Source organism: Anolis sagrei, chromosome 4 (assembly GCF_037176765.1).
Source record: "Anolis sagrei isolate rAnoSag1 chromosome 4, rAnoSag1.mat, whole genome shotgun sequence".
Lineage (NCBI taxonomy): Eukaryota > Metazoa > Chordata > Lepidosauria > Squamata > Dactyloidae > Anolis > Anolis sagrei.
In genome coordinates this window covers 122,637,056-122,651,264 of record NC_090024.1, presented here as the reverse complement: position 1 = coordinate 122,651,264, position 14,209 = coordinate 122,637,056, and the positions used below count along the sequence as shown (strand labels likewise).

The following is a 14,209-nucleotide window of genomic DNA, read 5'->3' as shown; positions in this document are numbered from 1 at the left end:
GCAGGCGAAACGTCAGGAGAGAATGCCTCTAGACCATGGCCATACAGCCCGAAAAAACCTACAACAACCCAGTGATTCTGGCCATGAAGGCCTTTGACAATACATTTAATTACTTAGTTTGTTTTGAAATTGAGGTTTTATTAGTTTTCTCACTAGCCCTATAGGCCAATCAATCTCGAATTATCTAATTCTCACAAATCTAACGTGACATTCACATTGAAAATTAAGTATTCCATCATCTCTTCATTCTAAAAAGCTACCTAGTTTAAGACAACAAAACAATGGCAGACCAAGACAATATAAATATCTCATGATATATGCATCTAAGAGCTATTTAATGTAGCACCTCCTTGATGTGGGTGTATTATTCCCACTAATATATATGGCACTATATTTAGCTAAGTCACGGTCTTGGTTTGTAAGCACAATTTAGTATATTACTGATACTTGACAAACAGAAGTTCAAATCTTCATGCCTATGAGAATGAGCATTGCAATCAACTCTAAGGCATATTCTGTCCTCCATTGTCAGTATTTTTATACTGCACTGTCAGTTTTCCTTGCTCTTCAGGGAATAATCACATGAACAACTTAAAATAAGGCATATCCGCCCTAAAAAGCGAACTATTTGTACCAGGGCTGAAAACACGTGGCTCTCAATGTTTTTGAACTGAAACTCCCAGGAGCCTGACGCAGCCTAGCCAATAGTGAGGAATGCTTGGAACTGCAGTCATAGAATCATATAATCAAAGAATCAAAGAGTTGGAAGAGACCTCATGGGCCATCCAGTCCAACCCCCTGCCAAGAAGCAAGAATATTGCATTCAAAGCACCCCTGACAGATGGCCATCCAGCCTCTGTTTAAAAACTTCCAAAGAAGGAGCCTCCACCACACTCCGGGGCAGAGAGTTCCACTGCTGAACGGCTCTCACAGTCAGGAAGTTCTTCCTCATGTTCAGATGGAATCTCCTCTCTTGTAGTTTGAAGCCGTTGTTTCGTGTCCTAGTCTCCAAGGAAGCAGAAAACAAGATTGCTCCCTCCTTCCTGTGGCTTCCTCTCACATATTTATACATGGCTATCATATCTCCTCTCAGCCTTCTCTTCTTCAGGCTAAACATGCCCAGCTCCTTAAGCTGCTCCTTATAGGGCTTGTTCTCCAGACCCTTGATCATTTTAGTCGCCCTCCTCTGGACACATTCTACATTCCAGTCCAACAACATCTGGGGGGCACTCTTCAACCACTGTTCTGATTATAATAGAAGCAACAAAATCAGAAAGGGGAAAAGAAAACAAAGTATAATGAGATGTTTAGGCAAGGAATGAGAAATAAATAAATATGATACTCATTATGAAATTAAGAGTATCTTTGTTTTCTGAATAGCTGCCTCCTCCCCCAATTCAAAAGAGATTGTTGTAGGTTTTTTCAGGCTATATGGCCATGTTCTAGAGGCATTCTCTCCTGACATTTTGCCTGCATCTATGGCAAGCATCCTCAGAGGTAGTGAGGTTTGTTGGAACTAGGAAAATGGGTTTATATATCTGTGGAATGACCAGGGTGGGGCAAAGAACTCTTGTCTGCTTGAGCTAGGTGTGAATGTTTCAACTGACCACCTTGATTAGCATTTGATGGCCTGGTAGTGCCTGGGGCAATCTTTTGTTGAGAGGTGATTAGATGTCCCTGATTGTTTTCCCTCTGTTGTTTTGCTGTTGTATTTTTAAGAGTTTTTTTATACTGGTAGCCAGATTTTGTTCATTTTCATGGTTTCCTCCTTTCTGTTGAAATTGTCCACATGCTTGTGGATTTCAATGGCTTCTCTGTATAGTCTGACATGGTGGTTGTGAGAGTGGTCCAGCATTTCTGTGTTCTCAAATAATTTGCTGTGTCCAGGTTGGTTCATCAGGTGCTCTGCTATGGCTGACTTCTCTGGCTGAAGTAGTCTGCAGTGCCTTTCATGTTCCTTGATTTGTGTTTGGGCAATGCTGCGTTTGGTGGTCCCTATGTAGACTTGTTCCACTGCTGAACGGCCCTCACTGTCAGGAAGTTCTTCCTAATGTTCAAGTAGAATTTCCTTCCCTGTAGTTTGAAGCCATTGTTCTGCGTCCTAGTCTCCAGGGCAGCATGACCTCCTCTCACATATTTATACATGGCTTGTCAAGTTAATTGGGATTAGGTTCTTGTGGGTTTTTTCGGGCTATAGAGCCATGTTCTAGAGGCATTTCTCCTGACGTTTCGCCTGCATCTATGGCAAGCATCCTCAGAGGTAGTGAGGTCTGTTGGAATTAGGACAATGGGTTTATATATCTGTGGAATGGCTGGGGTGGGGCAAGGAGCTCTTCCCTGCTGCAGTTAGGTGTGAATGTTTCAGCTGATCACCTTCATTAGCATTTGAAGGCCTGCCTGAGCCTGGGAAAATCTCTTGCTGGGAGGTGTTAATCTGTGCCTGGTTGTTTCCTCTCTGTTGTTTTGCTGTTGTAATTTTAGAGTTTTTTAATACTGGTAGCCAGATTTTGTTCATTTTCATGGTCTCTTCCTTTCTGATGAAATTGTCCACATGCTTGTGGATTTCAATGGCTTCTCTGTGTAGTCTGACATGGTGGTTGTTGGTGTGGTCCAGCATTTCTGTGTTCTCATATAATATGCTGTGTCCAGGCTGGCTCATCAGGTGCTCTGCTATGGCTGACTTCTCTGGTTGAAGTAGTCTGCAGTGCCTTTCATGTTCCTTGATTTGTGTTTGGGCAATGCTGCGTTTGGTGGTCCCTATGTAGACTTGTCCACAGCTGCATGGTATACGGTAGACTCCTGCAGAGGTGAGAGGATCCCTCTTGTCCTTTGCTGAACGTAGCATTTGTTGGATTTTCTTGGTGGGTTTGTAGATTGTTTGTATGTTGTGTTTCCTCATCAGCTTCCCTATGCGGTCAGTGGTTCCCTTGATGTATGGCAGGAACACTTTTACTCTGGGTGGATCTTCATCTTTACTCTCGTGGTTTGTTCTTGGTCTTGATGTCTGAGGTGGAGTCTCCATTGGCCTGGAGAGCCCAGTTGAGGTGGTTCAGTTCATCTTGGAGGAGGTGGGGTTCGCAGATTCTTTTTGCACGGTCTGCCAAGGCTTTAATGGTGCTTCTTTTTTGACTTGGGTGATGGTTGGAGTTTTTATCTAGATATCTATCTGTGTGTGGGGGTTTTCTGTAGACGGTGTGACCCAATTGTTGACCTGGTTTGCGGATGACTAGGACATCTTCCTTCATTTTCTTTTTCCATGGTGAACTGGATTTTTGGGTGGATGCTGTTAAGATGGTCCAGGAACCTGTTGAGTTCTTCTTCTCCATGGCTCCAAATGGTGAAGGTGTCATCCATATATCTGAACCATATCGTGGGCTTTTTGGTTGCTGTCTCCAGGGCTTGTTCTTCAAAGTGTTCCATGTAGAAGTTAGCTATGACCGGGCTGAGAGGGCTCCCCATAGCTACTCCATCTTTCTGTTCGTAGAATTCATTGTCCCACTGAAAGTAACTGGTGGTGAGGCAATGGTGAAACAGAGCTGTGATGTCTTCTGGGAACCTCTGGTTGATGAGTGCCATGGTGTCTGCTACCGGGACCATGGTAAATAGAGATACCACATCGAAGCTGATCAGTTTGTCGTTGGTATTTAGCTTGAGATTGCTGATTTTTTCTATGAAGTGGGCTGAGTCCTTGATGTAGTGTGTAGTGAGCTCAATATGGCTTTGTAACTGTGCAGCAAGAAATTTTGCTAGGTCTTATGTGGGGGATCCAATGGCACTCACGATGGGTCTGAGTGGTGTGGAGTCCTTATGGATTTTTGGGAGTCCTGGGTGGATGGGCTTCCAATTTACATAGCTGTTGTCATATGTCAAAGTTTATTGAGGAGTTCTTAATCAGAGTGTTGGTTTTCCTGGTTATTTTGGCAGTTGGGTCTTGCTTCAGTTTTTTGTATATAGTAGGGTCCAGGAGTTTTCTGATCTTCTCCTTGTATTGTTCTGTATGCATGATTACTGTGGCATTCCCCTTGTCTGCTGGCATAATGAGGGTATCAGGATCTGAATTCAGTTCTCTGATGGCTTGTCTTTCCTTCCTAGTGATGTTACTGGAGGGAAGTTTTGCCTTTTTCAGGATCCTTGCTGTTTCTGCTCGTACTTCTTCTGCTTCCTCCTCGGGGAGGCGATAAATTGCTGATTCAACATTGACAATGATGTTTTCTACTGGGATCCTGGTGGCGGTTAAAGCAAAGTTTCCTCCTTTCGCTAGTATGGATACTTGGTCTTCAGAGAGTTGTCTGTCTGTCAGGTTGATGATGGTCCGTGATGTATCCAGTTCTGGTTTCGGCTGTTGCTTTTGGCGTTTGTGGAATTTTTGTTGGGATTGTGGAATTTTTGTTGTTAATTGGGATTGTTGTTGTTGTGTGCCTTCAGGTTTTTCCAGACTTAGTGCAACCCTAATGTTTAAGACATGGGTTTAGTAAATAATATTGGAGGTCCGCATCCAGCCTGCGGGACTTACTTTGGGGATCTAGGCAGTAGAGAAAACCCCAGATCTGAGTCAGTCCTGTAGCATCATAGAATCATAGAATCATAGGGTTGGAAGAGACCTCATGGGCCATCCCTCCAACCCCCTGCCAAGAAGCAGGAAAATTGCATTCAAAGCACCCCCAACAGAGGACCATCCAGCCTCTGTTTAAGAGCTTCCAAAGAAGGAGCCTCTACCACACTCCAGGGCAGAGAGTTCCACTGCTGAACAGCTCTCACAGTCAGGAAGTTCTTCCTAATGTTCAGATGGAATTTCCTTTCTTGTAGTTTCTTGTAGTTTGAAGCCATTGTTCCGTGTCCTAGTCTCCAGAGCAGAAGAAAACAAGTTCCAATCCAACCCCCTGCCAAGAAGCAGGAAAATTGCATTCAAAGCACTCCCAACAGATGGCCATCCAGCCTCTGTTTAAAAGCTTCCAAAGAAGGAGCCTCCACCACACTCCAGGGCAGAGAGTTCCACTGCTGAACAGCTCTCACAGTCAGTAAGTTCTTCCTAATGTTCAGATGGAATCTCCTTTCTTGTAGTTTGAAGCTATTGTTGGCAGACAGTCCTTGAGAAATAGAGGCTGTTTCCAGGACTGAAGACACATGTCCAGGCCTTTTATTGTAAGGAAAGATGCGGACTGGCCCTCAGGAGCAAACATAAATCAATTTTTAACATGCAAAACTTGTGCATTATTTATCATTCTGTGCCTTTCTCCATCTAGCAAACGGGTGCAGAATTTCGTCTCTGGCTGTGTTCAAAGATACCAAAGGAATCCTACCAACAGGATTGTTTTTCCAAGCAGCTGGGCTGTATTTAGAAAGTGAAAATAAAGGAGAGCAGCAAGACATTCTCCCCTAGGAATCTTTGCTGTCTCTGTTGTTTTTGTAGTCACGCAATTGGGTCCCCTTCCTCTTATTTCCTTTTTTTAAAATTTGTCTTTCCTATTTTTGTCTCATGGATTTCTCAATGAATGAGATGCTTAACTTAAGCATCTGCCACAACTGCACAGTAGAAAAGTTACAAAGGCAAATGAATTGTAGCAACAAACAGGCTGTGAAGTGAAGGAGACTACTCATTTCCTATTGTCAACCACAAAGCCATTTCAGCACCTACAGCTGTGGACAGCAAACACGCTAACACTTCCTGCCAAGTGAAAGCATGCAAACAGCCATCAGGACGATCATTTCCTACAGACGCCAAAGATACATGTGCACAGGTAGTTATTAGTAGAATCACGATGTTACTACCATATATATTTTCAATTGTAAGATGCCAATGATTGTAAGACACATCCTAATCAGTACAACCACCTCCTCTAAAAAATTATACTGTCTAGCACCACCTGACATCCACTGGGAAGTAGCAGCCAATAGTGAAAGGACCAAGGCAGTGACATCTCCAGCTCATCCCTTGTTTGGGTATCCGCCAACACGTTGACAACTTAAATCAAGAAATAGTTTTCTAAGATCTACAGAGACACTCGCTGGAACACCTCAGCAAGCGAGAGTCCAAAAGTGGCAGGCTCAAACCCAGAACCTCAATCAATGGCTGATACCAAATGAGAGACTCCCTCCTGGGCACACAGAGGACTGGGCGACTTGGAAGGCGCTGAACAGACTGCGCTCTGGCACCACGAGATGCAGAACCAACCTTAAGAAATGGGGCTACAAAGTGGAATCCACGACATGCGAGTGTGGAGAAGAGCAAACCACTGACCACCTGCTGCAATGCAACCTGAGCCCTGCTGCACGCATTTTCTTATAGTAACACCAGAGACACTCCAAGTGGTCAGCTACTGGTCAAAGGACATTTAATCAACTACCAAGCTTGCAAACTTTGTGTTTTGTCTGTTTGTTTGTTTGTTTGTTTGTTTGTTTGTTTTGTTAAAAATGTAATACAACTGTCTGGTTGCTCCTGACATGATAAATAAATAAATAAATAAATAATTCTTTGTTGTAGGTTTTTTGGGCTATATGGCCATGGTCTTAAGGCATTCCCTCCTGACGTTTCACCTGCATCTATGGCAAGCATCCTCAGAGGTAGTGAGGTCTGTTGGAACTAGGAAAAATGGTTTATATGTCTGTGGAATGACCAGGAAAGCCTTTGACAATCTATATAAATAAAAATGTAATGTTCGTTTGTGATATTAACAGAACTCAAAAACCACTTGGACACAAGACACCTAACAACCAAATGTATGCCCTTCACTCAAAAAAATTGCTTTTTCCATTTGGGAGTTGTAGTTGCTGGGAATTATAGTTCACCTACAATTAAAAAGCATTTTGAACCCCATCAATGATAGAATTGAACCAAACTTGCACACAGTTCTCCCATGACCAACAGAAAATACTGAAAGGGTTTGGTGGGCACTGTCCTTTGGTTTTGGAGTTGTCGTTTTCCTACATCCAAAGATCACTGTGGACTCAAACACTGATGGATCTGGACCAAACTCTACACAAATACTCAATATGTCCAAATGTGAACACTGGTGGAGTTTGGGGAAAATAGAATCTTGGCATTTGGGAGTTGTAGTTGCTGGGATTTGTAGTTCACCTACAGTCAAAGAGCATTCTGAACCCCACCAATGATAGAATTGAGCACTGTGGACTCAAATACTGATGGATCTGGACCAAACTCTACACAAATACTCAATATGTCCAAATGTGAACACTGGTGGAGTTTGGGGAAAATAGAATCTTGGCATTTGGGAGTTGTAGTTGCTGGGATTTGTAGTTCACCTACAGTCAAAGAGCATTCTGAAGCCCACCAAGGATAGAATTGAACCAAACTTGCACACAGTTCTCCCTTGACCAACAGAAAATACTGGAGGTGTTTGATGGGCAGTGTCCTTTGGTTTTGGAGTTGTAGTTCCCCTACATCCAGAGACCACTGTGGACTCAAACACTGATGGATCTGGACCAAACTCTACACAAATACTCAATATGTCCAAATGTGAACACTGGTGGAGTTTGGGGAAAATAGAATCTTGGCATTTGGGAGTTGTAGTTGCTGGGATTTGTAGTTCACCTACAGTCAAAGAGCATTCTGAACCCCACCAATGATAGAATTGAGCACTGTGGACTCAAATACTGATGGATCTGGACCAAACTCTACACGAATACTCAATATGCCCAAATGAGAACACTGGTGGAGTTTGGGGAAAATAGAATCTTGGCATTTGGGAGTTGTAGTTGCTGGGATTTATAGTTCACGTACAATCACAGAGCATTCTGAACCCCACCAATGATAGAATTGAGCACTGTGGACTCAAACACTGATGGATCTGGACCAAACTCTACACGAATACTCAATGTGCCCAAATGTGAACACTGGTGCAGTTTGGGGAAAATAGAATCTTGGCATTTGGGAGTTGTAGTTGCTGGGATTTGTAGTTCACCTACAGTCAAAGAGCATTCTGAACCCCACCAATGATAGAATTGAGCATTGTGGACTCAAACACTGATGGATCTGGACCAAACTCTACACGAATACTCAATATGCCCAAATGAGAACACTGGTGGAGTTTGGGGAAAATAGAATCTTGACATTTGGGAGTTGTAGTTGCTGGTATTTATAGTTCACTTACAATCACAGAGCATTCTGAACTCCACCAATGATAGAATTGGGCCAAACCTCCCACACAGAACCCCCATAACCACAGCAACGCATGGCAGGGGATGGCTAGTACAGTAATAATGAAGGTGGGCCTCTCCATTGCCCAAGCAAGCCATTCCTGATTCCAGTAGCCAATGGGCCAACCTCTCCCCAAGGGGAAGGCTGCCACCCTCTTCCAGATGCCCTCCACTACACAGGCTGGCATCCCTTCTGCTGCAGCTTCCTTCTGCTGCCATTTTCATCCCTCTTCCTCCTCCAAGGTAGCCCTCCCCGCCTGAAACATCACAAGCACCCCTCCCTCTTGAGGTTCTCTCTGCCCTTTTCCTTGTCCCGCGATGGCTCCGCGCCAAACCCTTCCTCCCTGCTGCAGCGATCCAGGCCTCTCCTCTCCCCCCCCCCCCACGCCCCCATCAATCACTCCTCTCTTCTATCCCTTGGCCTTTCCGATCCTTTCTTTCCCATCCTTTCCTCTCCTTCCATCCTTATGGGCGGTGGACTCACCAAACATCTGGATGTGGCCCTTGGTGACTGGGTTGAAGCTGCCGCAGGCCAGCAGGATGACGTGGGTCTTGGTGGTCTCTGTCATGGCTCCTTTCCCTGAAAAGGCGGGTGTCGATAGGTTTGGGGGGGGGGGTCTTTGTCGGAGCGCTTTCTGGGAAGCTCTCCGGCGCGCCTTGCTTCTTTTTGTGTGTGTTTCTCGGTGCGCCTGCAGAAAGAGGGAGGGAGAGAGGGAGGGAGGGGGCGAGGACGCCAATGACGTCACTGGCTCCCTAACACCCCCCCCCCCCTCTTTAACGCCTTCATTGCCAGGAAGGGAAAAACAGAGGGGAGGGTTATATTCATAGAATCATAGAATCAAAGAGTTGGAAGAGACCTCATGGGCCATCCAATCCAACCCCATTCTGCCAAGAAGCAGGAATATTGCATTCAAATCACCCCTGACAGATGGCCATCCAGCCTCTGCTTAAAAGCTTCCAAAGAAGGAGCCTCCACCACACTCCGGGGCAGAGAGTTCCACTGCTGAACGGCTCTCACAGTCAGGAAGTTCTTCCTCATGTTCAGATGGAATCTCCTCTCTTGTAGTTTGAAGCCATTGTTCCACGTCCTAGTCTCCAAGGAAGCAGAAAACAAGCTTGCTCCCTCCTCCCTGTGACTTCCTCTCACATATTTATACATGGCTATCATATCTCCTCTCAGCCTTCTCTTCTTCAGGCTAAACATGCCCAGCTCCTTAAGCCGCTCCTCATAGGGCTTGTTCTCCAGACCCTTGATCATTTTAGTCGCCCTCCTCTGGACACATTCCAGCTTGTCAATATCTCTCTTGAATTGTGATGCCCAGAATTGGACACAATATTCCAGGTGTGGTCTAACCAGAGCAGAATAGAGCGGTAGCATGACTTCCCTGGATCTAGTCACTAGACTCCTATTGATGCACGCCAAAATCCCATTGGCTTTTTTTGCCACCACATCACATTGTTGGCTCATGTTTAACTTGTTGTCCACGAGGACTCCAAGATTTTTTCACACGTACTGCTCTCGAGCCAGGCATTGTCCCCCATTCTGTATCTTTGCATTTCGTTTTTCCTGCCAAAGTGGAGTATCTTGCATTTGTCCCCATTGAACTTCATTTTGTTAGTTTTGGCTCATCTCTCTAATCTGTTAAGATCATTTTGAATCCTGCTGCTGTCCTCTGGAGTATTAGCTATCCCTCCCAATTTGGTGTCGTCTGCAAACTTGATGATCATGCCTTCTAGTCCGTCATCTAAGTCATTAATAAAGATGTTGAACAGGACCGGGCCCAGGACGGAACCCTGCGGCACTCCACTCGTCACTTCTTTCCAAGATGAAGAGGAAGCATTGGTGAGCACCCTCTGGGTTGCTCACTAACAGGGACTCCGGGTGGGCATCATCATCATTACTTACCCGCCTCTTCTCAAGGCTTCAGCAATCTCAGCAATCCCCAAACCATCTAAAACACAGACATGTGCCTTTCATCTCAAGAACAGACAAGCACCCCGAGCTCTGAGGATTACCTGGGAAGGAATCCCACTGGAGCATTGCAACACACCCAAGTACCTGGGAGTCACTCTGGACCGTGCTCTCACCTAGAAGAAGCACTGCCCAAACATCAAGCAAAAAGTGGGTGCTAGAAACAATATCATACGAAAGCTGACTGGCACAACCTGGGGAACACAACCAGACACAGTGAAGACATCTGCCCTTGCGCTGTGCTATTCTGCTGCTGAGTATGTATGCCCAGTGTGGAACACATCTCACCACACTAAAACAGTGGATGTGGCTCTTAATGAGACATGCCGCATTATCACGGGGTGTCTGCGCCCTACACCACTGGAGAAATTACACTGCTTAGCCGGTATTGCACCACCTGACATCCGCCGGGAAGTGGCAGCCAATAGTGAAAGGACCAAGGCAATGACATCTCCAGCTCATCACCTGTTTGGGTATCAGCCAGCACGTCAACGACTTAAATCCAGACATAGTTTTCTAAGATCTACAGAGACACTCGCTGGAACGCCTCAGCAAGCAAGAGTCCAAAAGTGGCAGGCTCAAACCCAGAACCTCAAGCAATGGCTGATACCAAAGGAGAGACTCCCCACTGGCCACACAGAAGACTGGGCGACTTGGAAGGCGCTGAACAGACTGCGCTCTGGCACCACGAGATGCAGAGCCAACCTTCAGGAACAAAGTGGAATCCTCGGCATGTGAGTGTGGAGAAGAACAAACCACTGACCACCTGCTGCAATGCACCCTGAGCCCTGCCACATGCACAATGGAGGACCTTCTTGCAGCAACACCAGAAGCACTCCAAGTGGCCAGATACTGGTCAAAGGACATTTAATCAACTACCAAACTCACAATTCTGTATTTTGTCTGTTCTTTTTGCTTTGTTCTGTTAGAAATGTAATATAATCGACTGGTTGCACTGACACGATAAATAAATAAATAAATAAATAAATAGCAATCTCAGCTGACCAAGGATGGGTACAGAAGGATGTCCCAGCAGAGCTACACCTGCCTGCATCCTGGGATCCACCCCATCTCTCTCTATATCCCCAACTATAGAAATATATAAACACAGATACAAAGGTACAGCAGAGATGGCAACCCCAACCCTGTCTGTATCCCTATCTATAGCAAGAAAGAAACACCCATCTATCTTCTATATAAATAAAAATGTAATGTTAGTTCGTGCTACCATCAGAACTCAAAAACCACTGGGGGAATTGACACCAAATTTGGACACAAGACACAAGGGAGTTGGACTGGATGGCTTTCGGTTGTTGTAGGTTTTTCCGGGCTATATGGCCATGTTCTGGAGGCAATTTTTCTCCTGACGTTTCGCCTGCATCAATGGCAAGCATCCTCAGAGGTAGTGAGGTCTGTTGGAAGTAGGAAAAATTGGTTTATATATCTGTGGAATGACCAGGGTGGGACAAAGGACATTTGTTTGCTGGGGCTAGCTGTGAATGTTTCAGCTGATCACCTTGATTTGCATTCAATGGCTTGGTAGCGCCTGGGGGGAATCTTTTGTTGAGAGTGGTTTGATGTGCCTGTTTGTTTCCCCTCTGTTGTTTTGCTGCTGTAATTTTTGAGTTTTTTTAATACTGGTAGCCAGATTTTGTTCATTTTCATGGTTTCTTCCTTTCTGTTGAAATTGTCCACATGCTTGTGGATTTCAATGGCTTCTCTGTGTAGTCTGACATGGTGGTTGTGCAAGTGGTCCAGCACTTCTGTGTTCTCAAATAATATGCTGTGTCCAGGTTGGTTCATCAGGTGCTCTGCTATGGCTGACTTCTCTGGTTGAAGTAGTCTGCAGTGCCATTCATGTTCCTTGATTCGTGTCTGGGCGCTGCGTTTGGTGGTCCCTATGTAGACTTGTCCACAGCTGCATGGTACACGGTAGACTCCTGCAGATGGATGGCCTTATTTTCTGTTGGTCATGGGGGTTCTGTGTGGGACGTTTGCCCCAATTCTGTTGTTGGTGAGGTTCAGAATGCTCTTTGATTGTAGGTGAACTATAAATCCCAGTGACTACAGCTCACAAATGTCAAGGTTTGTTTTCCCCAAACTCCATCTGTGTTCATATTTGGGCGTATTGAGTACTTGTGCCAAGTTTGGTCCAGATCCATCATTGTTTGAGTCCACAGTGATCTCTGGATGAAGGTGAACTACAACTCCCAAACTCAAGGTCAATGCTCACCAAACCCTTCTAGTGTTGTCTGTTGGTCATGGGAGTACTGTGTGCCAAGTTTGGTTCAATTCCATCGTTGGTGGAGTTCAGAATGCTCTTTGATTGTAGGTGAACTCTAAATCCCAGCAACTACAACTCTCAAATGATGAAATCAATTTTTTTGAGTGAAGGACATACATTGGGTTGTTAGGTGTCTTGTGTCCAAAATTGGTGTCAATTCCTCCAGTGGTTTTTGAGTTCTGTTAATCCCACAAATGAACATTACATTTTTATTTATATAGATGATTCTAATTGTTGGGTGGAAAGCAGGAAACACTTTTGATCCACCTGTTTATGGAAACAAGCACAAAGGAACCAGAATACCGCTAAAACCTGGCCAAAATGTGGCAACTCAAATCAGGGGACAGAAAAACTTGCCATGGAGGCAGCCGAAGGTACCCAGCAATTACACTTTTTGCTGCTCTTCCCTCTTATGGCTTCTCCTACAGCATACATCATACATGACAGGTTTTCCCAGGGCTTATGCTGGGAATGGATGGAGATGGGTTCCTAAGCTTTAAAGCCACTTTAGACATGGAAATCACACTCTCTCCTCCTTCTCCATTAACCCATTGCTCATCTTTATATTTCCCTCCCAACCTGAAGACCTGGGGAAACACAGCTATTCCCTGAAATTTCTATTGGCACTATTAAACCAAACCAACCTAAATTCTAACATTGGCTTATGCTGTGAAGGAGGTGAATGCTTTTGCAAGTGTGTATTAACATAGCCCATAAGGGGAAGCTGCTTCCGCAAACAGAACCATGTTTTAACCCACTGCTGTTTTTTTTTTATGGTGCCCAGAGGTTTTTCCATCAACCAAAGATCCCATACACATTTCCACTAGTTCTCCATTGAAAAATCTGTCATTTTCTCATTCGTGGCAGTTTCCAATCTTGTGATAGCTTTCAAATTTATGGTTGTTTTTTATTATTATTATTATTTCCAGCATTTGGGGATTTTTGAATTTAGATGGTAAAATTATCTTAATTAGGTTGGAAAGTGTCCAGAGGAGGGCGACTAAAATGATCAGGGGTCTGGAGAACAAGCCCTATGAGGAGCGGCTTAAAGAGCTGGGCATGTCTAGCCTGAAGAAGAGAAGGCTGAGAGGAGATATGATAGCCATGTATAAATATGTGAGAGGAAGTCACAGGGAGGAGGGAGCAAGCTTGTTTTCTGCTGCCCTGGAGACTAGGACGCGGAACAATGTCTTCAAACTACAAGAAAGGAGATTCCATCTCAACATTAGGAAGAATTTCCTGACTGTGAGAGCCGTTCAGCAGTGGAACTCTCTGCCCCAGAGTGTGGTGGAGGCTCCTCCTTTGGAAGCTTTTAAACAGAGCCTAGATGGCCATCTGTCAGGGGTGCTTTGAATACAGTATTCCTGTTTCTTGGCAGGGGGGTTGGACTGGATGGCCCATGAGGTCTCTTCCAACTCTATGATCTAGGATTCTAGGAATCTATGGTCAAATGGAAAAACATCCCTGACTGTCCCTGATTCTTCCCATTTCTTTCAACCATAAGCTTTTCAGGGCAGGGCTGCTACGAGGGGTATTTTTAAAGTATGGTCTGTTTTATTGTAGACATTAGTAGTTCGGGCGCATACCGCAACGAGTGCATGCGTCGTGTACCGGCATGCCTCGGGAAAAACTGTGCTCAGTTTCTGCTCTGTAGCTAACCTCTACGGTTCTGTTCTGTGCTTGAAAAATATTTAAGACTATCAACTCACCCTCCGCATGTGAGGTTCGCTCAGTGATACGGTTTTTGTCAGCAAGGAACCTGCCTGCTGCAGAAATTCATCGACAGATTTGTGAAGTGT

The 14,209-nt window shown here is 44.9% G+C and overlaps 1 protein-coding gene across 1 annotated transcript in view; it reads right to left on the bottom strand.

The window, feature by feature from the left end:
• NMNAT2 (nicotinamide nucleotide adenylyltransferase 2) overlaps window positions 1-8,875 on the bottom strand; it is a 105,000-nt gene extending 96,125 nt beyond the window's left edge. Inside the window, exon 1 of the mRNA XM_060774489.2 lies at window positions 8,639-8,875. Coding sequence (XP_060630472.1) covers window positions 8,639-8,723 — 85 coding nt within the window. The 5' untranslated portion in view covers window positions 8,724-8,875. The remainder of the gene's footprint in view (window positions 1-8,638) is intronic.
• Between the last annotated feature and the right edge of the window lie 5,334 nt (window positions 8,876-14,209).